The 25,486-nt window shown below is 35.3% G+C and overlaps 1 protein-coding gene across 9 annotated transcripts in view; it reads right to left on the reverse strand.

The window, feature by feature from the left end:
• FRYL (FRY like transcription coactivator) overlaps positions 1-25,486 on the reverse strand; it is a 247,605-nt gene that overhangs the window by 59,340 nt on the left and 162,779 nt on the right. For all 9 annotated transcript variants that reach the window (XM_081303036.1, XM_081303038.1, XM_081303041.1 and 6 more), the window contains 15 exons: positions 23,218-23,325; positions 19,620-19,857; positions 18,544-18,729; positions 18,187-18,273; positions 16,419-16,687; positions 15,728-15,923; positions 14,930-15,054; positions 13,254-13,311; positions 10,735-10,826; positions 7,926-8,098; positions 5,365-5,525; positions 4,778-4,888; positions 3,015-3,169; positions 2,637-2,736; positions 1,520-1,688 (listed from right to left, as the gene is read on the reverse strand). In XM_081303036.1, the coding sequence (XP_081159162.1) occupies positions 1,520-1,688; positions 2,637-2,736; positions 3,015-3,169; positions 4,778-4,888; positions 5,365-5,525; positions 7,926-8,098; positions 10,735-10,826; positions 13,254-13,311; positions 14,930-15,054; positions 15,728-15,923; positions 16,419-16,687; positions 18,187-18,273; positions 18,544-18,729; positions 19,620-19,857; positions 23,218-23,325 (2,228 nt within the window). The remainder of the gene's footprint in view (positions 1-1,519; positions 1,689-2,636; positions 2,737-3,014; positions 3,170-4,777; positions 4,889-5,364; positions 5,526-7,925; positions 8,099-10,734; positions 10,827-13,253; positions 13,312-14,929; positions 15,055-15,727; positions 15,924-16,418; positions 16,688-18,186; positions 18,274-18,543; positions 18,730-19,619; positions 19,858-23,217; positions 23,326-25,486) is intronic.

Here is a 25,486-nt window from a genome sequence, read left to right on the forward strand (position 1 = left end):
CCAATGAACCTCTTATCCTCAATTTCTTATTCTGTAAAAAGAGGGTAACACAATAGTTGCCTCATGGGGCAACTGTGCAAATCTAAAGTAATGTCAATGAATGGCGAATCTTCCCCCCCCTCCCCCCAACCCCTTTCTCTTTAAGATAGGGTCTCACTATGTTGCCAAGGTGACTTGGCAACTCCTGGGCTGGTTCCTCCTCTTGTCTGAGCCTCCCAAGTAGGTGAGACTACAGGCATGTACCACCATACCTGGCTTTAGTCTTGGCATATGGTCATACTGCAGTCTATCATTTATAAAAATACCTTCGATTAGTACAGAATCTTATTCATTACCTGTAGTATGGAAGGTCATTTCTGGAGCTCAGAAAGTAGTTGAATGAAAAAATCCTGACCAAGGACACTCACTGTGGGAGCTAGGGCCATGGCAGTGGCCAGACCTCCTTCAGGGAGTTGGGATGAGGTGAGGAGGCAGCCCAGCTTGGAGCCCTGGGAACACTAATGTTTATATGGGTAGAAGGAAAGAGTCCACCAAAAGTGACAAAAGAAATAGTCCATGGTAGAAGAGAAAACAGGAAATATTAAGTTTCTAGAAATCAAGAGAGCCCACAATTGAAAGAAATACAGGAGAGCTGACATCAGTGGCTGCAGAAGACCAGAAGTTAGGTCTAAGACACTGCAGATGGAAGGTGTCTGGTGGATTTACAGAGAGGAAGCTGACACTAATGGAGTCTGAAGGCCATCTGAGAAGTCCCAGGCAGCTGCAAGGGCTGAGAACATGGGAATGTCAGATATCAAAATGGCCAGGCACAGGGTGTGGGAGGGGAGAGGAGTGGCGTGAAGGAGGAGAGAGGATGCAAAGAGCCAGGAGCTGATGATATTTAAAGTGCACTTCACTGGTCCTGGGGACAGAGAGGAGGAGGGCCCTCACACTTTAAAGTGGGTACAGTTGATATCTGTATCTCTTGAGAAAAATCTCTCTAAACAAAGGAGTTAAAATTAGCAGATGCCAAGGACAAGAGCATCTGAAGGCAGAACCCAGGGAGACAAGCTGTGACATGCAGACTGAGCTGGGGTGTGGTCTACACCTGGGCCAGGACATGCTCCCCACCATGGGCTTTCAGAGACTCAACTAGATGACTGTTCTCTGCGCAGGATCTCTGTCAGAGGACCAGCAACAGCAGAAATGGTGTTGAGGAGGCCATTCCTTGATGGCTAGTCATGTCCATGTTTAAGTGCTGGCAGGGATTTGGGAGTTGTGAGAAAGGAAGGGGCATGATCCCACTGCCATCTACCAGTGCAAACCAACAGGTAGGCTGCTTTTCAGAACCCAATGTGAGGGCCATTCCCCTCAGGTCAACTATGAATGGGAAACAAACTCCACCCACTGATGAGATGAATGCTGTGGGAGGATGGCAATGTTTGCACCCATTTGGTGTCAAATGTAATCTATTTAAAAATTTTGAATAGCTTTTAAAAAATGACTGCAGAAAAATAACTAACCAGTTCACTGATCATACCTGAGAATATGGCAAGAGTGAGCTCAGGATATGCCCTTGCTAATTCCTCGGACAACTGATAATATGAAACAGAATACAGATGTGGCAGGGGAGACAGCTGGCTGAGTACTCCATCTGTTCTCTGAACCTCCAATTTGTGAGCATAGCGAAACATCTTGGGTTCCAGAATCTACAAGAATACAAATTCATCAGCTGAAGTCAATATTTTATGGGTCCTCTAAAGTTCGATTATATTTAAAAGAACAACTCCCAAGAAATATTTCAGTTTAAAAATTACATGGTTATATATATATATATATGATAAAGTATGTTCATTTCTAATGTCAGGATGTGTGCAAACAGGCAAAAGCTGTTTAAAGGGATTTACCTTCCTTGGTTTAATTGTAATGATGTGGGTTAGTAGTCTAGAAATAACTTCAGCAACTTTGTGGACAATTACTTGAAAAATATTTACCACTTTTCCAGTCCAAAATCTAGTTGTACAAAATAAGTGTAAATGGAAAAACATGCTTTAAACAGATCTTGGTTAATCACAGATTAAATATGACATATAGAACTCCTTTTGTCATTATACTATGTGAAGAGCTATACTGTTAACTTTCCTCTTAATTAATTAAGGCATTAATTATAATTCCTAAGATGGTCCTACCAGCATCAGTACTACATGAAAGCATCAGGGGGAAAAAGAAAACCAGAATTTACTCAATCCTATTTTCAGCCCATGGTTAAGATCAAAGAACTTTGCCCTACTATCAATTAGTTAAATACCCTATAATAATGATATATACTCAGTTTAATAAAGGAAGGTTCTATGAGGATATCACAATAGCTAATTGTTCACATTATTCTTGACTACTAAATAGTTTCAATCAACATTTGTATCTTCAGATACACACTAATATCTTTCAATAATACAGTTCTAAATAGTTTATATTATTTGTAGATCTAAATATCTATATGATCTTTATATCTATTTCTAATCAGAACTTGCTATCACACTTCACTATTAAAAATAAAGCTAAATATTGGTATTAGTATGCTTTAATGGCAAGAATAAATTATTAGGCTTCACTAAATCCTGAGTGAAAAAAAATTTAATTAACAACTGTTTACAAACCTGTAACAGTTGCATAGCAACTTCATAGATACTTCTAGAAGAATCAGCTGCTTTAAACAGTATCAGATTTAGGAGCATCACTGTGTCACACTGATAATCCCTAGAGATAAATTTCACATGTTAGGTAAATAACAAGGTTTGAAGTCTTTTGCTGCAGTGGATAAAGAGGATGTACAAAAGGCAAAGTTGTATGAACTTCTAAGTTGGGGGGTGGAGGATTGTAAGGGAGTAGGTACAACAGATTCATGGTGACCATTATCCTTATCGGTTAAGTTTAAAAAAAGAAATTCCACTGGAGTTTAAAAAAAAGAAATTCAAAATTTTCTTAAACAACAAACAAACAAAAAAAAACTTAGCATGAGACAGTGTCTATAGTACCTGTTCTGGAAGACATTCGCGATGGCTTTAAAGCAGCCAGCTGCCACCCTCTTGGAACCTGTGTAGCATCGATCCACAGCCCAGTACATCAGGTTGCTCTGATCAGGGTTCAGCTCCAGCAACAACGTGACTGCTTCACAGCCCAACTGATGAACCTGAAATAAGGTCACAAAATTGCCAGGGAGGGGGAAAGTTATTTATATTTAATTTCCTATTTTTCCTACCTTTTGAAAAATATTTTTTGGTACTAAGGATTGAACCCAGGAACATTTTACCACCAAGCTACATCCACAGCCTCCCTAGCCTTTTTTAATTTTTAATTTTGAGACAGGGTCTTGCAAAGTTGCTTAGGACCTTGCTAAGTTGCAAGGATGGCCCTCAAACTGTGATCCTCTTGCCTTAGCGTCTCCAAGTCACTGGGATTACAAGGCATGTGCCACTATGTCTGGCTATATTTCTCTACATTTTTAGTAAATCAGAATAGTGCATACATTTATTACATTTAATCACAAAACTCTGTCTTGTTTTGTTCAATTCCCTCTCATCCTTTACTCAGCCAAAATGATGACAATATGAATAAATTACACTTGGCCTGGGATTCTCTTACACAAGATTCTTAGTGTAAGTCTCTCTTTTGAGAGCCCCGAAGGCAGTTGATGAACATGAATGATGACAAGTGCTTTCAGAAAAATGAGTTGTTAACCTCCGATTATTTTTATCAAGCTATATTCTTATTTTTGTGATAACTCAATAGAAAAAAAATTATTCTGAGGGGAAAAAACACAAGTCCTATTTTAAATTCTGCAGTCTCTCTGGCAACACAGCAGCGATCACCCATTTATATTGGAGTAGATCTCACAATAAATAAATAAAGCTATCACACAATATACTGTCCAGTTATGTTGCTAATTTTACTTTGAAATATAAAATATTTTAAGCTTTATTTCAAAAGTGGTAACACCTTAATACAAATAAAAGCCTTTATATGGTTGTAAGATATAGCTTATAAACCATTGAGGTTGAAGGGAAACAATTACTAGGTCATCGTTAATGACTCAGTCTGTGTATTTATAAAGGAATATGTGTTTTTGTAAAGGAAAAGCACCTGTAGATATTTCATCAATATGAGATATTCTGTTTTGCAGAAACAAAATGCTGCTGAGGTTCTCTTTAAACATTTTTTATTTTTGTGCTCAAATATATTTTCTGTTGATATATAGAATGCTCTGTACAAAGCTGTATGATTGTACTATTGAGCTAGATCTATTTTTAAAAAATCTGGAACCTAGTCAAGTATATTCGACCATGTTAAAAATAGTATCTTTGTTATTAAAATTTTGATTGCAAAAGAAAATTGTCTGTTTTATACTGTTTGTATAAAATATGAGACTAAGGAAGGCAAGAAAGTGATTAATTGAAGATTGGGCAAAAAAAGGAAATTAAACATAGCAAATAACCTCTTTCTTCCATGGAGCTCAATGATTTCTAGATCAGTACTTTATAGACTCAGAACCCTATGAGAGATATATACACACTGCTATATTAATCCTATAATATGAAAGTGAAATTAAAGTTACTCCATAGAGTGATAAATACAAATTGGAATTTCCTTAGATTACAATAATCTATTTAATTTTACATAATATAATTTTTACCTATAGTTCCGTCCTATCTTTATTAAAAGATGACTAATTTTCAGAGGGCCATATTTTAATTCCGAAAGACAATTCATTATGAAATTTTAAGGGAATTATCCTAATTACCTTTTTGTCCAGAGAGTCCAAAATGTTATCCAGCCATTTGTACAAATAGCCATCTGATGAAAGTCCTACATTATCTGCAACAGGGCCACAACATAGTACAGCAGACATAGCCTTCAAACAATAATATCAGAATTACATTTAAAGATTTTAAGAGGGTCAATGTTGGTTGCTTAATGAGAAGAGGCAAGATACTTTTACTCATGTTTATCTAGCCACAAGATCTTTTTTTGTTGTTGCAAAGAAAAGCATAATAGTATTTTTTTAAACTAAGAAATTAATTATGAGTAATATCATCCTACCAAATTAGACTGGAAGAGAAGATTAAAAGACTTAAGTACTTGGAAGTAGTATTCAGTTCTTTAAATAAATGTTGATTTACGTTTTGATAGAGTCTGAAACTTTTTTGCATTGTATTTTATGTATTTAAATAAAGGTATGGTTTAAGTATTTCCATATGGCAGACAAACATGTATTGCAATATTCTCAGGCACTCTGAAGAAATCCTTACCCCATTTATAAGATAGAGACACATGAAAATATTTAACTCTGTTCTTAAGAAAAAAGGAATTCAGGTTCTAAGTAAATACCTTTAATGCACAGTATTGATGTCTATTAATTTGCATATTCCTATCACTGTATCTGTCCAAGGGTGTAAACATGATGCTAAAAGGACCTGCCCAGTGACTGAACAGCATAAACAGACTGTGACGAAGGCTCTGCTGAGGAAAAATACTTCTTCTCTGGTGCACTGTAAATAAAAACATAGAAGGAAAAATTTATTTCCATATCTTTTTACTTTAACATACATGGCAAGTCACTATTGAGTATGAGAGGCTGTAAAACAAAAAGCAAGTTTTCATTTAAACTTGCCCTAAACCTTCACAGTAACAGAAGTCAGTTATACAAATCCAAGTCACAGAAACTGTCACAGCAGGCAGAATGGCACAGGGAGACTGGCATGGAACAGGGAGTCAGGACCTGCTCCTCCCCAGGCCAAGATGTTAACACAAATACACCCCAGGATCCTGGTTAACTGGGAGGGCTTTGGATTAAAACGTTATTTTAAACTTTCTATTTTTTTTTCCAAGCAGAAAAGTTGACTTTGAAAAGGAACCTTACACGGAATCTTAACATACAAAACAGATAACAGAGGAGCTAATCTGGGTGAAGTGAGGTGTGAGGCTCAGCATCCAAATCCATTCTGCTGCCTCCTGCTGATGGCATCCAAAGAGCCAAGGGCATCATTTGAAAGTGAATGCATTAGATGATCTTTTCCACTTTGATGTTCTATCCCATGAGTTCTCTGCATCAATCCTTGTTGAAGAACTTCAACAGTATCTCCATAAACTAAGGGGGAGGTTGTGGAAAAGTGCACAGTAATAAGCTAAATCAGACCTTTATATCAGTGAACTTTGGGATGGAAAATTCGAAGAAAAATGCTCTTTTCCACTCAACAGCATTATTTTCCTTCCAAAGATCAAAATAGGGCTCCTTCACTTGAAATTAACATACCCAACTGTGTGCTTAAGTGACCCTGTTATAAAATATAGCCCATGCTCTTTAAAAGCCAGCTGCTGGCATATACCATTAAAATAACAAAATAACCTTAATTTTTGAGAGATAAGAGGTCTATTTATGCTGTAATACAGAAGAATTATAGTCACATTTTTGTGTCTTACATTTGCAAAGAATTTATGACTTTTAAAAATGCAATTGTGATCAGATAGAGCACTAATCTCCATGATATATATTGAACTCAAAAAATTTAATACCCCCAAAACTCAAATAACCCAATCAATAAATGGGCTGAGGAACTGAACAGACACTTCTCAGAAAGAGATATAAAATCAACAAATATATGAAAAAAATGTTCAACATCTCTAGCAATTAGAGAAATGCAAATTAAAACTACTCTTAAGATTTCATCTCACTCTAGACAGAATGGCAGCTATCAAGAACACAAGCAACAATAAGTGTTGGTGAGATGTGGGGGAAAAGGCACACTCTTACATTCCTGGTGGGACTGAAAATTGGTGCAACCAATTGGAAAGCAGTATGGAGATTCCTTAGAAAACCTGGAATGGAACCACTATTTGACCCAGCTATCCCACTTCTTGGTCTACACCCAAAGGACTTAAAACAGAATACTACAGTGATGCAGCCACATTAGTGTTTATAGCAGCACAATTCACATTAGCTAAACTGTGGAGCCAACCTAGATGCCTGTCAATAGATAAATGGATAATGAAACTGTGGTATATATACACAATAGACTATTACTCAGCATTAAAAGAGAATAAAATCATGGCATTTGCAGGTAAATGGATGGAGCTGGAGAATATCACACTAAGTGAAGTAAGCCAATCCCCCCCAAAATAAAGGCCAAATGTTCTCTCTGATAAGTGGATGCTGATCTACAATGGCAGTGGGTGGTAGGCGGCAGGGGGCATGGAAGGAATGCAAGAACTTTGGATAGGGCAAAGGGAATGGAGGGGAGAAGGAATGGAGCATGGGGGTAGGAAAGTTGGTGGAATGAGACAGACATCATTACCCTAGGTACAGGTATGAAGACACAAATGGTGTGATACTACTTGGTATACAATCAGAGAAATGAATTGTGTACTATGAATCAAAATGCATTCTGCTGTCATGTATAACTAATTAGAAAAATTAAATAATAAATTTTTTAAAAAATGCAATTGTGTAAATCAAACTCCAAAGCACATCTTGGCGCTTGCTCCATAACAGACAGTATTGCTGTGTCCTTGTCATATTCACATTAATAATTCTCTTCTCCCATTATTCAAAACAATCTTGTTAATATTATTTAAAATTATCATTTGAAGCATTATACTCCTTTGTTCACTGCATCTAGAACAAATTTGTCCATACAGCTTATTCTAATTGATTTCTTCAGAATTTCGTTTCTGTGTCTTGACCAGAATAATCTATGCTGGGTTGCTTCTTTGATTTCTGATCAACTGGTACTAATTTAAAAATAAAATGATTTCTTGCCATCCATGTTATGCTGTCATTTTTCCAGTACTTTTACAAGTTGCTTTTCAACTTGATTATAAAACCTCAAGGGAAGAGAATGAATTATGGTCTCCTAATACTCAGTAATGCTTTAAGAAACTAAAAGCAATACCTGGAACATTCTGAATGATATTCGCCACTAAGGCACTAAAATGGCATCGTATATCCTTCAGTGTGTCAGAGTCTTTTTCATTTTCTGCTTCCAGGAGTTGTCTGGTTAAATCTACATACTCCAATAAAGTGTTGTTGAGGAAATGTGTTTCATTATCAAGGCCACCACTTGCACTGAAAATATTGAAGAAAATAAATGATAATCAAAATGTGAGTCCATTACATAACTCAAAATGAATCCCTAGCAATCAAAATTAGAATAATACATATTAAACTTTTCATGGTCATGGCAGTATAAAATTTAATGAATATGATTTTGATTTACTTAATATACATAAATAGATGGTAGTTTATAATCAAAGAACTGCTATTTCAATTTGTATTATTCAATTCCATATCTAACTTTAATTCACTATTATAAGTGCTAAATGCTATCTGTATTTATTAACATATAGAGCTTTTTGATAAGGCGATAAGGAAGCTAATGGGAGGGAGAGGATGAGTGTAGAAAAATAGAAAGAGGAAAGACTAGTTTTATGTATATGTATAATATCCATGCATATTCATATTATACCTCTGACATAGTCAAATATCAACTAGGTACTTACTCCCCACAATCTTCTGGGATAGATTATTACAGAGAATGCAAAATCTAAAGAGAATTCAAATAAGAGTGGAATAGAGTACTGAGTTTCACATCTTTTTAGATCTATGGAGTTGCCTCAAGAATCTCTGCAATGAGATTCTCTTTGAGTCAAGGGATCCAAGTCTGGAAACTGTGGACTGGTTGGAGGACTAGTGGTTAAAGTCAAAAGTCTTAAACTGCCTTGCTCTATCAGTTATTACACATGTATATCATATCTACTCCAGAGTGTTTTAGTAAGAATATAAATGGGTCACTAATAAAATGACCTAGTAAATGATAAGTTCTATATAAAGTAATAGCTCTTACATTAATGTTTATTAAGGTCAGCTTTCCTTGAAAAGTATTTCTAATACAAATTACTCATTCATTCATTCAGTCATTTATGATGGTACTAGGTACTGAACCCAGGGGCACTTTACCACTGAACTTCCTCCCCAGACTTTATTTTTTATTTTAAGATAATGTCTCCCTAACTTGCTGAGGAGAACTTGAATTTGCAATCCCCCAGCCTCAGCCTTCTGAGTCACTAGGATTACATAGTCTAATGTATCTGTGCCGAGCTTATTTATTATTTTAAAAGCAAAAACTATTATTATTATTATTATTTCATTTTTGCTAGTTGTGAGTAGTACCAACATCCTGAACCCATGAAAACAAGAATAAGGAGTCGCAATGTTACTGCAGTATTTTAAAAATATCAGTCCACAATAATAAACAATCATTATATGAATTCATGACCAAATATTTTTTCTTCTATAAAATGAATGTTCTTTAAATTCTGGGACATGACCTATTAGTGAACGGGGAAGCAATTTAGTAGACTGCAACCTGCACCAAAACAAAGAATGCATTCATTTAAGTAACATTCACTGCTATTGTATGCACCAGGCACGTGGGATCCGCTGGGTGAACTAAGATTCCAAGATTCTGACACCCAGAATTCAACTTTTTCCTTAACCAATAAATAAAATCTACAACATTGATAACCCTCTATTAATTTCTCTTTCTTAAAAAAAAATAACCAGAATACACAATAGTGTGTAAAAATTAAGTGTTCAAAAGAGTGAGTATAGCTTTTGTAGTTTCAAAATACCAAAATTCTGCAGTTCTTCAAAAGAGAATCATTATTTGCTATCATATTAAAAAAAAACCTTCAATGTAAAGCTTCTTAATTTACTACTGTTACCTTAAAAGGAACTTAAAAGGAAAAGATTCAGATACATATTAGGATATCTTTTTGCTTCAAGCTCATAAATTTCAATTTTACTTTTCCGAACTTAGCTGGGTTTTTTTCCCCCCTTTCCTCATTTGCTTCTCATGTATTAAGAATGAAAACTAAAGCACGGGTTTAAAATTTCTTTCATTAAAGTTCTATTCTGAAAACAATTTCCAAAAGTATTTGATACTAAATATGAAACACATTACGTACAAAAAAGAAATATAATTAGGACAAATGCTAATGTAAAAATTCTACACCCAGTTACTATCTGGTTCAATTATAAATACATTTCTTCAATTTCTTTTCATATGCCTTTCTGTGGTTATGGATAGATCTGTTATTCTTCTCCTTCAATAGTCAGGAAGTACCACCGCCTTCCAAAGTGGTTATTTTTAAATACACTTCTGAGGGAATTTTCCTCAAGGGGCTGATCTAGTGTCAAGAAACTTTCAGTTTAGCAATAACTCAAGGTTTTATGGTTTAATGTATAAACGATGGAAAACATAGTTATGAATTGTTTTATAGATTTAATTTTTCCCAGCAGAATAGTTAAAAGTTACTTGGAATGAATTTGCAAGCCTTATAATATTTAGTCTTTTTAACAAGTGATTTTTTTCAAGCCCAGAAGAAATAAATCTTTAAGATGAGGTAAGAAAATAGGGAAGCCTGTCAAAATAAGGCTATTGTTGTCCCTTTGCTTAGAAAACAGGTTCCAACAAATAGCAAAATCACAGAAACATTATCACCAATTTTTGTCCAGAGTTCTCCTGGTAGATTTTCCAATACATTTTTTGACCACTGATGAATGCACGAGATGCCTTTTTGTAAATCAATGTGTACAGTGATGCTGATAGGTTTTGTTATTGCAAAGGTGTTTTTCTGTTTTTATATATTTCATGAGAAATAATCATTTCAAAGTTTTGAAAACCAAAATCCAATACTGACCTGTGACTAATGACACCAGCATCTGCCAGCAGTTCAAATATTCGTACCAGCTGTACTCGTAAAATGTCTCGACGCCTGCGCCGTTTCATATTCTATTCCACAGATACAAAGATATTAATTAAAAAAACCTTCAGGGAAGGACACAGAAAACCCTGGTGTGACTTGGGAAGAATAACGCAAATGCCAGAGATAGATTCTGGGCTCAACAAGATTATTCTGCTTGTGCGGAATAATTACTCTGCTAGACGCTGCATCAAAGAGACATGTGACGATGTGGAAAACAAAATTCTAACTATTTTTAGGTGATTTCTTGATTTAACCATTATATAAGAATTCCAGGGATTAGTAAACTGTTGTCACTGAATCATAAAGACACTCTAAGAAGATGACAGAAGGGCAGGAAAAATTAAAGTCCCTAAAGGGGACTCAAGTAAACCCAGAGAATTTTTTTATTCTAAAGTTTTTCAATGATTAATTTTGCTACAAAAAGTAAATATAAAACAAAAGAAAAATGTCTTTGCTCATTATAAAATAAATAAATTTGTATTACTAGAGCCAAGAGAACTAATGCTAGCAGTAACACTTCAATTGGATTTTGCTTCCAACAGGATAACAGAATAGCAAAATATAGATCTTTTGAATCATTTTCAAGTCTAGATCATTATCTCCCTTAAGATGTAATTTTCATAATACAAAGCAATTAAAAACATTTTAGTCTTTCACTTTTATGTCCCTGGTCCACTTCTGTGTGTTCTATAGCAGGCCAATTTGCTGATGACCCATTCATTACATTTACTGTTTCCATGGGGTCTTCCTAAAGTATACAGCAATTCATTTTGAGAGGGATATCTTCTTAACAGTCCTGCAGGAATTCTGCAAAGTTTTAATTGGACTGTTTTCATTTTGTCTCCATAGAAAGACTGAAGCTCAGACTCTCAAACCATAACTCACATTCAAGGAACACCACTGTACTTATCTAATGACTTAACATCAGGACTCTTTTCCCCTAAACTCAGAAATGTTCCAATTCCATTTCCCTCACATAAATTGTCACATATTGTAAACAAAATTATCATTCTGATACAAAAACCTTATCAGTGAAAAAGTGGGGATAATATCCATACTCTATACAGGGTGTAAGTAAAGATGGGAGGGAGGGAGGAATTACTGATGATGTTTCAAAATCTAATAATAGAATAGCTGTTGTCACCTGTTTTTTTTTTTTTTTTTTTTTTGGTCAGGGGACCTCCAACATTAACAGCAGAGATTTCCGAACATCAGATACATATAAGGTGCTTTATGAAAAAAGATTTCTGGGCCCATCTCCAGGAATTCTTATCCAAAAGGCCCAGGGGTTTAATTTTGAGCAAGCTCTCCAGGTAACTCTCAGATGCCACTGGCATATAGCAACCACTGGACTACTGGATACAGCTCGGAGTCTTTCATGAGAAAGTCCCTATCATACTATCCAGTCTAATATTCAACCATTATTCCCTTTAAAATAATCATACAGAAAAAATGCATAAGTTCCAAATTTGTGTGTAAAATTTGTGAATGCTATTTTTCTGCCTAGAATGCCTTTCCCTTGCTTGTCAACTGGGGAACATGCTTTAAAATTCACTCCAATATCAGCACTACCTCTACAATGCTTTCCTTTACCTGCAGGCAGAGAGTCCAAGGCTCTCTTCTCTGTAGCTCTCATAACTCCTTACCTATGACATCATTACAGTGTGTAACAAATTGTTGTAATTATGGTTTACACAGTCATGTGCCCCACTAGACATCTAATTTCTAAAAGTTGCACAGAACTTGGTGCAGATTTGGGTGTTTGGGATTCCAGAACCAGGATTTTCAAACTAGGACTCATAAGCCAAATCAAGCCCATGGCTGCCTGTCACTGTAAATAAAGTTTTATTGGGAGATAGCCATGCCTAATTACTTATGTAGTCCATGAATGTTTCAAATTACAAAGTAGCTGCCATGAGACTGGTAAAGCTGAAAACATTTACTACCTGCTACTTTACAGAAAAAGTTAACTCCAGTCTACACCCTGCTTCCTGCTTATACTTAAGCTATAGCAATGTCTCATTTGTATTACATAATGGGTTCCTACATATGTTCAGCTGTAGGATGAATAGTTTGTATGTGAAAAAAAATAATTTAAAAATACATGAGAAAGCTGGAGTTGGGTCTGATGGCACCCAGGAGTAATCCCAGCAACTTGGGAGGCTGAGGCAGGAGAATCCTAAATTCATGACCAGCCTAAGCAACTTAGTGAGGACCTGACTCAAAAAAATAAAAAGGGGTGGGAGTATAGTACAGTGGGAGAGTACACAGAGTTCAATCTCTGGTATCACAAAAAATAAAATATAAAATGAAATCAAATAAATAAAAATATACTAGATAATATTTTACTCCTTAATTTCTAACCTGTGGTTTAATATATAGTATATAGCAGAGGAATGTGTGTTTGCCAAGAAAAAAAATTTAATGGTAGAAAACTATGTAACAGATCTTACCTCTGGCCTTCTTTCTAGTGCCTCTTTAATTATTGGATGTAACTCCTCTATTAGTTCCCTAGAAAAAAATTATATGTAGTCTATTAATAGCTAAACAGAATCTGAATACTTACAAGCAAGTATGTAAATATTAATGTAATGATGTAAACAAGTGTTAACCCTAACCCCACTGCTTCAAACACACTTTTATTTTTACTATAAAATAACACATCATTTTATAGAACATTTGGAAACTACAAAAAATAGTACAGGCCATTTATTTTAGCTTACAGAGAGGTATTTACCATCAATATTTTTGTTGAATTTTTTTTGCATAATTTTTGAAACACTGTTACATATAAAATAGCATTTTTTCTTAACACTAGTATACTTACTTTTACATGCCATAATGAACTCATAATATTCTATCATACTTCAATAAATTGTCATTTATTATTGAATCATTCAATTCTGTCTTTCTGTTATTACAAATACTGGATCATTGACCAATGTTAATATTAATTAGTGTTCATTTCTGATTATTTCTTTATGATTAATCTTATATATTAAACCAATGGGTAAAAGGGTATGAACTTCATGAAAATGATAAATTTCTCTTTGTTTACATTTTGATTATGAACTGATAATGTGCTAATTTTATAAGATTGAGAAATTTTTTAAAGTCTAAGAAGAAAACAAAAAGTATACTCAATTTCATCATTTATATAAAGAAAACTGTAGACATTCCAAGTATTTGCTTCAAAATTGCTTCTATCTATAGGAATTTGAAAAATTTTTAAATGAGATAACTTATATAAAAATTATTTTATATAAAAGTTATTTTCAGTAGCATGATAGTATATTTATTTCCCTAAAAGTCTTCTAAAACTTCATTTATGTTGAATGCTCTCCCACTATAGCTATGTTAAAATTTATTAGCCTATTTTCTTGTACATATCATCTTCAAGAGGAAAAAAAATCAGTACTATCCTATACCAATCAAGATTCTGAAAAGAATACATTCAAGGCCCCACAGGAAATAAAAAAGCAGAACATAAAGAATTTGCTTTATTAATATGAAAAATATAAAAAATGATGGATAATATGCATGTAAATATTTCTTTGAAAGATTCCATTGTTTTAAACAACACAGAGAAAACTAAAGTTTTAACCCAGACTAAGATTATACATTAACAGAATTACTAGATAAGTAAAATGAGTATGAAAATATTAAAGATTTACATGGCATTTTATTACTTTTAAAGTATATTTAGGGAGGGGGTTGTTGCCCAGTGGTAGAGTGCTTGTTTAATATGTGTGAGGCCCTCAGTTCAATCCCTGGTACTGAAAAAAAAAAATTATACATGGATATGCTTTATTTCCATACAATCCTGTGGGATGGGGTTGTGGTTCGGTGGCAGAGCATGTGCTTATTGTGCACAGGCCCTGGGTTCAATCCCCAGCACCAGGAGGAAAAAAGAGGAAGAATTCTGTGAAGAAAATAGGGTTAACCTCAATTTGCTCAATAAAAATAAGGAAATAAAAGACTCAATTAACTGAGTTAATTATTACTTGGCCAGTTAACTGGTAAAAGTCAGGGCTGCTACTCAACTATCCTAATGAGTATTCTGCTTAACTCTACCAGACCTCTAGTCTGAGTCTTATTTGACTGCAGAGAAACATAGGAAGATAATTACCTGAAAGCCCCGGGGTTGGTCCTGCCAAGACCTAGAACAAGGGATTCTGTGATTTCCATGCTCTCAGAGCGCATCATTGGAACTATGTGCTTAAACAAGGATGAAGGGGATGGGATGCCAATGATCTGAGGAAAAAATGCAGCCACAAATGATGCCAAGTCCAACTAAATAAGTTAACATTTCAAATTCAAAGTTAGGTCAAGTACATAAGATAGATGAAACTTCTACACGAATGTTGCTTCAAAATTCACCTGTGGTATATGCAACCTGAAAGTATTACATGCCTTGACCAGGGGCTTACTGCAGGTTACTTAATAGAACTTGTTTGTAGAACTCTTAATTTATTAGAGATTCACTACCATATAATCATTTAATATAATAGGCTGACGTCCACCATCAAATCCTTGATCCATGAACAGGAGTTAGTAAAATTATGTCTAAAATAGTCATCAGTGTCAAAGTCAGACATTCGGTCTTAAGTTTTCTTTAAGTACACCACATTTTGTGTCATACCATAAAAACGACATAACTGTTCTTACTGAATATTTGGTATTGTTACATAATTTAGGACAATTTTAGAAAGGCATTTAATTTTTTAAATTACTCTTTTTGGGCACTGAGAAATCTGAGAACTCTAGGGACTAGAGGAAGGAAAACAGGTATGATATCTTAAAAATATGGATTTCCTTGAAGTATTTTAATTTCCAATGTAAGTAAGTAATCCATCTGTGAAAAGACATTTTACAATATTCCTTTCATAGTACCACTCAGAGTCAATGGTGGGTCTGAAAAACTTACTTTGGAATCAATGCCATAGCCACTGTCAGGGGTGGACGCCAGCGTCTCGGGAGGAGAACATCTCACAGAGCCTGCAGATGTTGAAGAGGATGCGGATGTTGCTGCACTGCAGCAAAGAATTAGATAGTTTCTCCACAGGCCAATGTAGGAGTCACTGCTTGTGGTCGTATTTACTTTCTTAGCATTGATGGGACTACTGAGGAAAAAGACAAAAAACAGGTAGAAATTATAACATGTTTTCAAAAGTTTTTTTTTTTTTAACTAAAGTTAAATCTCTATCATATACCATATATCTCTATATTAGGAGAGACAGTTTGCATCAAGATTTAATACTAGTACTGAATCTCTGTGGAATAAGATAGACATCAATAAAGTGTTCGACACATACTATGTACCAAGCTCAGTACTATTAAGAAAACAAACATAATTCGGTGACCCTGTATACATGAAAAGGGGGAAGGGGCTATAAGATACATCCTTCACAACTTTATTTTCCCTTAAGATATCAATATAGCATATCATACACACACGCGCACGCACACACACACACACGAATGAGAGAGGGAGAGAGAGAGATCCATATAATATGGCCACATTACTTATAGGACTTCCAATTTGTACAACTTCCCAAATGCATTATGAAAGCTGACAGCTGATACATTTTTAAATTTACACTAGGAAAACAACTTACTTTATATCCACCTGGGGGGACAACAACTGCAATCTTGTGTAGGCAAACATCCAAGCATAGCTCACAGCTGTTGAGCAGTGTTTAGGAAGGTTTTCTTGCTTTAAAAAACTGGAGAGACTTATAATCCATGGGTCTTGGCCTTGGGTCACATGTGCAAATATCCATATGTGCGATGGGCTAATCACATCAAACTGGTGGCTAATAGGAGAAGAGTTCCATTCTGCTAATGTTTGTAAATCTATTGAGCTAGGGCAATATAGCAAAGTAGTCTATGAGAGAAAAAAAAAATTGGTTATTGCACATTTCAATAACTTTCAAAGTTCTGCCATGTGAATTGCTTTAAGTGGTCATTGGTGGTTGCTAGAATAGAGGATAACATGAGGTCTGAGGTTGGTTTAAGGGGATGGTGAATTCATGAAACTGCATATGCATACACAAATTTTTCTGGAAAGAGATTGTATACTTTCATTATTCTCCAATGGATTGACAAACCAAAAAGGTTTTGAACCATTACTTAAGTAACTCAAATATGAATAGCCAACTTTTATGGGCATACTGAAGCTGCTAGCGAACTAAAAAGTGAGCCATTAACTTTCATGCTGATATGCCCTACCTATGCATGAGTGGAACAGACCAGAAAGAACATGGGCTTTTCTCCAGAGATGCACGTTCTTAAATAGTTGTTCAATGAAGAGATTAAGATTTACTTTCAGAGCATTACGTTCAGTAAGCACTACTTTATGCACTAGAAGCAAGTCACCTATTACTCTTTGTTAACATAATTCATGGTTAATAATCAAAACAAAATTTTTTTGATTGTTATTTTTAATCATCTCTTACTTAGGCTTCTTAAACTTCATTATTATCTCTCTTGGTTGTTGATAATGAATTATTAGTCAGGTGTTTTACAGAAAGTGCATGAACCTCCTGTCCATGTACTCCAAGACAAGAGAAAAAGAATTTAGAGACTGACAGTTATTCCTATATCAGTGTTGATATGCGACCTTTTCATATGTTTTCTTTGTAATGTGTTTCTGACAAATGTGTTTCTTTCCATTCTATCAAATTACAGGGCATTGGCATAGAATACAATACAATAATATTTAATTCATTACACATAAACTTATAAAGCAATTAAAAAACATTCATTGAAGAAGTAGAGTATAAGTTTTTGCATTGAATTTGTGAATTTCAACATTTTTTGTATGATTTTAACAAGGATGTCTATGTTTAGAATATCATATGCTATAATAAGTACCAAATAGCAGTCCATAGTAACACTAAATTTAAGAGAAACTATAGCTTAGTTAGACTAGAAATAAAATAATTTTATCTTGGTAAAATTCTAATAATTTCCATAGGGACAAGAACTAATCATAGGCTAAACAGTTACCAATTTAAAAAACATTTTGTCTTTTAAAGCACTTGACATGCTTTAAAAATACTTACTAATGCATTACATTTATTTGTTTGTTTGTTTATTTAAATATTTGGTACTGGGGATTGAACCCAGGAGCACTTAACTATTAAGCCACATCCCCAGCCAATTTATTTTTATTTTTTATTATAAGGCAGGGTCTCACTAAGTTGCTTTGAACTTCCTTCCTCAGCCTCCCAATTCACTGGGATTATAGGCATCCACCAGTGCTCATGGCTTGCATGATATTTATTAAGGAAACTCATTTATTTATGTATGCATAGGTATATAAGTGAATGTGTATGCCTTAAGTCCCAAAACAATACTGAGAAGTGTAAAATCATTACTTACCTGATCAGCCCCTGTGAGATGTATGAAGCTCTCAAGAATGGATGGGCTCAGCCTGTCCATCACATCTATGGCTAATTCATCATCACCCTGTTAAAAAAAAAAAGACATCATATATCTAAAAACAATTATCAGTGTTTCAGAAAAGTAGCCAAAGCTAAGATACTGAAAAGTTCACTTCGGCACTCTTTGTTATGAAAGAAATTGAGGCCAAGTGGGTTAGTTTAGATGCTCTTTCCTAAAAAGACTTTCTTAGAAAGCAACATACCTACATTGTAACAACAGAAATGAGATAAAGATAACAAAAGGACGATTTTAAAGTACTGTAACTAGATAACTAATGAAATACCTACATCTTACCTTAGGTATTTCCAAAAGTGCAAACAAAGCCCGTATTTCTCTAAGGACACTGACGGCTAATCTCCTAGTGGCAGGTCGACTGCTACAGAGGATGACTAGTGCAAACCCTTCAACCACATGGAATACAGTGGAACACGGGCTCCTTTCTGGAGGAGGGGGATGAGAGGCTCCATTTGCTACACCATGCTTGAAAAACAAATACAAATTAAAAGTAAGATTAAAAAGGCATTTGTACAGACATTTCAAAAGAACCATAAATACAAAATAAAGCAAGTCACTGAAATTAGGGTTATAGGTCTGTCTTGGCTCAAGCAATTTGAATAGTATTTCATTTATAAAACTGTAATAGTGTGCAAGAAGAAGAAAGTATCTAAATATGAATTATGTACCTAATTTCTATCACTCACTGACAACTCTATAACCTTGGAACAAACACAACTACTCTCAGTCTAATGTTCCCATGTGTAAAACTGAGAGGAGTTTATATTTTTCCTACTGCAAGGTGGACCAGCAGCACAGCATCACTGGCAATCTGTTAGCAACAGAGATTCTTAAGCCACCAGTGAGTCATATGCTCATTAAAGGTTGGAAAGCTGGGTTGGCTTAGGTGGTGCCACTCTAAAATTCCAAGATTCTATGATTTACACATTATCATAAACCAACAATTTAAGCATCTTTTATCGTTAAGGAATACAGACACTAAATGTGAAGCAGGGATTGGTGCCTTTGATAAAATAGTCAGGTGATCCAAATGGAAGACTACCAAAATTTTTTATTGTGTAAGTTTAGAAAATATCAGAAACAATCTAAATGAGAGCTAGAATTAGCTCTACTTTCTATGCTCACTAAAATAGAATTATTATCAAAGGGATAACAATAAGTGGGAAAAGGTGCGAAACACAAACATTTTATATTTAACATATCCACTACTGGGAAGTTCAGTGCAAGGAATTAAGAACACATTAAGAGTAGGTAAAACTAATATAAATTTTTGAGATTGTAAACCTATATTGACATCATTATTGGTCATTTACCACTGATCATATACAAAGGGAGAGTATAAGAGAATTTGGTACCTGTGAGTCCTGGTTTTTGTTATGCATTTGGGCTGCTTGTTTCCACTGATTTATTAATTGTACCAACATCTTTACAGCATTATCAAGAAGCGTGGGGTGGACATCAGTCACTTCACGAACAATAAAATAAACAAATCCTGAAAGAACATCCTCCCGCCAATCTGGAAAATCAAGCATTAGTGCCTGCAGAGTATTGAAAGCCAGAGCACGCAGTTCTTCATCCATGTGAATTGTGAGCCTACCGAGAACAAAATTCCATTAGATACCTCAAAATCTATCCTAGAGTCTTATCATTTAAATTTAAAACTAAGTCGTTAAAATATATGTCCTCTTCACTGGTTTGTAAAAAGTGCAAAGACAGGAGCCAATGTTCACTTTCTTGTGCGATACTCATCCTTTATGCCAACTAAGTCTACATGAATCTATTCACATCAGTTGGTATTTTCACTATAATTCAGAATGACATCTCTGATCCTAATTTAAATGCTGTAGTTTAAAACAGAATACAGATGGCATGTCAGGAATGCACTTAAACTTTCAAACTTCAAAATACTGTGTTATTTTATAGTCAATAAAATATTATATCAAGTCACATAATATCTTAGCACTATCTCATATTTATTTAGTCCTTTACATCATGGGAAAGGACATGACTTATCTCAGTCATTTCCTATATGTAGTTGAGGTTACTTTTATATAAGATGGCTAATTATGAAAAAGAAAATACAAAATAAAGATGGAATCAATTAATAGCAATTATTCTTGAAGGTAAGAATAAGAGTAAGTCTGGGAGTTGCATCATAAATGGTACATGCCTAGGGGAAAAAAATGGGTTGACTCAACACCCAAGGCCCCAAAGAGAGTTTAAGTCTAAATAAATTAGAGAAGAGGCTATACAAAATTACTTTTTAAAACAATCAAGATAACATAAGGCCTTGAACATAATTTCAGTTATAGGATTTTAACCAAACATTAAAAAAAGAGAATGATGAATAAAAAAATCATCAAAAAAAAAAAAAAAAAAAGCTGCTGTAGTTAAGCCACCAATGTCTACTACCAGATGAAAAGGAGTTTCAAACTTGGGGCTGAAGAGGATTATTTGGTGACTGACAATTAAAGACAAATGTATTAGAGTTAGAAATAGCCTAAAAGAATATGACAAAAAAGTGATATTAAGTTGGTGTAATGGCGAACACCTGTAATCCCAGCATCTCAGGTGGATGAGGGAGGAGGATTGCAAATTCAAGGCCAGCCTCAGCAACTTAGCAAGACCCTGTTTCAAAATAAAAAATAAAAATGGCTGGGGATGTGCTTCAGTGGTTCCATCCCCAGTACCAAAACAAAGTTAATATTAAATTACAACACAATGCCAAGTGCAATGGCGCATGCTTGTAATACCAGCAGTTTAGGAGGCTGAGGCAGGAGGATCATGAGTTCAAAGCCATCCTCAGCAATTTAGTGAGAAGGTGTTCCTAAATAAAAAGGGCTGGGGATGTGGCTCAGTGGTTAAGTTAAGCAACCCTGGTTTCAATTCCCAGTATTAAAGAACAACAACAAAAAAATCCCTACCACACCACAACTGCAAAAGTGCAAGGGAAGCTGAGCAGTTGGAGTCATGCACAATGACAGGAGGGAAGCTGCACGGTTTAGGAGAAAGGAGGGACCAACAGTGTCTACCCTGCTGAACTCAGTTCTGGTCTTCACCAAACCAACCTTCCTCTAAGAAGGAGGCTGAAAAGAATAGGTATTCCAGCCTCACAGATTTGGGCATGAGGCACGAAGCAGCAGTAGTAGTTACATCAGCACATCACAAGGAAACCGTCAGAACAAGGCTCTGTAGCCCAGTGTGTTCTATCTATGAGTGACACACCAAGGGAGACACTGTCCACAATGCTGACTTAAAGGTTATTTCAACATCCCTCAAATCCATGAATGTATCATTGGTCATACACCTATCTGTGTGACTCAGGACAAAGATCCATGAGTTAACTATTCCTTGTGAAAATGAGGTAACAATGAATCCTGGCTGATTAAAGGTAGGGAAATGAATTAACTTTATATCCTTTATTTTAAGTCAAGATTTGCTTAACATCACAATTCCAAATGATAGGGGTAGAGTACAAGAGAGAACGGACCCCAGAGTCTTCCTTTCCACTGAGTCAATTAATCAGGAAACAAATGTCATTAGGGAAAGAAGCAAAGCAAATAGCAAAGCAAATTGTCATTCCATGTTCAGATGCTGGCTTCTTTCCTGGGCTCCCCAGTCACTGCCCCTTAAAGGTGCAGTTTCATTGAGGTGGAGAATATGGGAAACCCATCATGGTGGTCATCCTTCACAAAATCTCAGGTGAGTTAAGCAGAAGTGGGAGGAGTAAGAGCAGAGTAAGAATGGCAGCTGTTCACTGCTCTCCCAAGGAAGAGTGTTATAAATAATATATCTCTAATTTCTGATGTTGGCATGAATTTTGTAACTCTGTAATGTAATTCGCAGCAAAAATTAAGAGGCAGAGTGGAAAAGGAGGAATTTATGGAATGGCGTCAAGTTTCAAAGCAACCCCTTTTTCCTCTACTCACGAGAGACAAAGGCCATTCTATCTCTGGCCCCAACCTTAACAGCTGACAGGGTGGTATGTGGCTGTTTGAACACCAGGTATTCCCAAGAAGAGGGTGGAGGGAACCTGAAGCAATCTATTCACCATTTATTCATTGCATATTTTATTTGAGTCTCAATGGTAAGTGCCCAGCAACCAGTACATATTTTTCAACAGAGCTGAGCATCCCTGTTCTATTACAGTCAGTATACTTGGTTTTCCATCTAGGGTAGGGGCTGGCAAACAGTGGCTAAATCCAGCCAGAAAGATGCCCATTCCCACAGTCACGCCCACTCCTTTACAGATCATTGCTGGCTGCTGTTGAACTACATGGTAGAGATATGATCTGCAAACCCTAAGATGTTTACTATTTGGTCCTTTACAGAAAAAAATTGTTGACCGCTTATCTAGGGAGACCCTACTGGTACCAACAAGGAAGTTTTTCAATAGGTCACCGGTGCAACTCAGAATTAGTTTTAGGAGCTAGTATTTAAGTTTGGTTGTCATGACATTTCCTCATTTTGTAGAGCTATATCATGATAAAAGAAAGGAAAAAAAAATAAACTTAAATGCTATAGGCTCTGTCACAGGAGAAAAATGGGGAGAAAGAAAAGACCTGATCACCACTCAGGATACTAAAGAAATGACTGTAGGAGTAAACACAGTAATTAATTCCTAACTGGGTGTCACCACACACTGATAATACCCATATGTTAAGGAATAATTGTCTCATAAATTCAAGGAACTATTACCAGATAGAAAGATAAAGAATTGAAAAATGGGATCTATATGGAAATCCAAAAGAACTTCAGAAGTTAAAACTGAATAGGGAGAATGTGTTTAAAAAATAATAAAAGACAACAGGGACTTAGAAAGTAAATCAAATAAAGGACTGAAAATGTCTTCATTACTGGTTTGCAGTGTTAAAAACAGAAGTGTATCACAAATTTAAAGGGACAGTAAAGACATAAAAATCAGCACAGCAGATAATAATAATTCCTATTTACCTTGCTAACAATTCAATGAGATCAGTTCTGCTCATACCGTCAGGAATCAACCTTGGAATTGCAGCGATGCAAGTTCTAAACAAATCAATTTTAGGTTTTCTTTCCCCCCTGAAAAACATATCACAAAGAACTTAATAAGAAGTGTATTATGTATGCTGCACAATGAAATCAAATTTGCAATAATTATTACAGTAGGTGGGAGCCTGTCCCCAAGCGTATTTCACTTAATATGAAAAGTACACTAAGACAAATCCAGAAGAAAATTAATCCAGCGGCAGATAAAAGAATACAGAGATAATTCCAGAAAAAGACAGCCAGCAAGCAATAAAGTTTTCATTAATTACAAACAAAGCACATCAACTTTATCAAATAAATAATATGTAAACAAATTATAATACTTTAAATAAAAATCAGATTATTTAAAACAATTTAGCCTTCCATAAACATTCGTTAAATACTAATATTATGAACAGTAGTGTTGACATAATTGAATATCTATTATTTGGGGCCTATAAAATTAACAACAAAAAAATTTTTTTTCATTTAACATTCCATACTAACAAGGGTTTCAGAACCAGACTTCCTTATATATCACTGTTGGCATTAATTTTTTTTGTCCTTTTGTGATACACATACAAATATATATGTTTAAATTTTATATAATAAAATGTGCTTTTTGTTTTTGTATCGGGGATTGAACCCAGAGGTGCTTTACCCCTGAGCTACAGCCCCCAGCTCTTTTTATTTTGAGACAGTCTTGCTAAATTGTTGAGGCTGGCCTCACACTTAGGATCTTCCTGTCTTGGTACTTCAAGTTGTTGAGATTATAGGTGTACATCACCACATCTGGCTAAAATGTGTCAATTTTTGAAACTCCTAGACTCTCCAGAGCAGAGGCTTAATAATTTAATTACCTTATATTTTCTTTCTTGCCTTCCTTTCTACCTTTATTTTTGTGGGGTGCTAGCAACTGAATCCATGTCCATGGGCATTCTAAGCAGGTATTCTCCCACTGAACTCAACCCCAGCTCTTCTACTATATCCTCTTATAGCTATTTGAGAGTTTCAGTTATTATTAATTTTAAATATCTAACCTCTTAATTTTTCATTTCAGTCTATACTTCAATGTAAGGTTTTTAAATATTTTATCAAAATTGTTCTCCATTTGGCCTAATAAAATAATCCTTATGTAGAAAATAATTAGGAATGTTCCAAGTGTTTTGGATCAGTATTTGTTATAGGGGCAATAATTCAATATTTCTTCTAGAGATGTTTATGTGTTTGGTTCATTCTTTGCAATGGGTCCAAAATGTGTGAGTTTCAGTCACTGATTTAGTTAAATCACATATATTATTTAATTAATAAAGAAATAAATTTCAGCTACTCTACATTAGCTAATGGCACAAAATTTGCTATTGGCTTGTTAGTCCATAGGTGCTGTGTGAGTGACAGAAGCACACCATGGTCAGTGACTGACCACACCACGTCTTTCAGGGCTGTGGGAGCCCAGTCAGTGTACACCTGCCACCCAGTTCTCACAAAGCCAGCCAAGGGTGCAGGGGTGTTGCCTGCTTGTTTCCCAGTGATAAAGCCATGTGACATTTTATAAAAATGGAGAATCAAAGGAGAAAAATCGCGGCAAAGAAAGGAAGAGATACGGCTGTAGTTTAATTATAATTTTAAGTTGCCCTGGCATTTGTTTTTAAATACAAGTTTAATTTTCTCATTTAAGGCACAGGGCTCAGTCACCCTTGACCCACTTTCTAATTCTACATACACCCCTCATTCTCCACCATTTACTTGATGTGACAGATCCAAGGTATGTGCCACCTCCCCCCGGAACAGCTAGATACACCCTGGCTGACTGGCCCCATGGACACCAGCACCCTGTGTGGACTGTGCAGATAAGCCACCATGGCCATTTCTTAGTCACAGAATTACCTCCTGGACCTTGTGACTGCTTGCTTTAAACACAACTACTAAAACATCTTGAAGGAAACCTGTTTGAATAACACTCTGGACTCATGAGTCCCTTTCTCTTTCTTTTTCCCTTCATAACACCCTTCTGTGTGTGTGTGTGTGTGTGTGTGTGTGTGTGTGTGTGGCCTCCAGGTGTGCTGTGTACAACCCCCACCTCTCCCTGAAGAACTTATAAGTAATAAAATCTTTATTTTCATTTTGTGTCTCTCCTCATGACTGAAAGACCCTAAAGACCCTAAATTAAAATGCACTAGAAGTGAAATTCAAATTGAATGTTAATGGAATTACA

The sequence above is a fragment of the Spermophilus citellus genome (genome assembly GCF_964194105.1).
Source record: "Spermophilus citellus genome assembly, chromosome: 8".
Taxonomy (NCBI): Eukaryota; Metazoa; Chordata; class Mammalia; order Rodentia; family Sciuridae; genus Spermophilus; species Spermophilus citellus.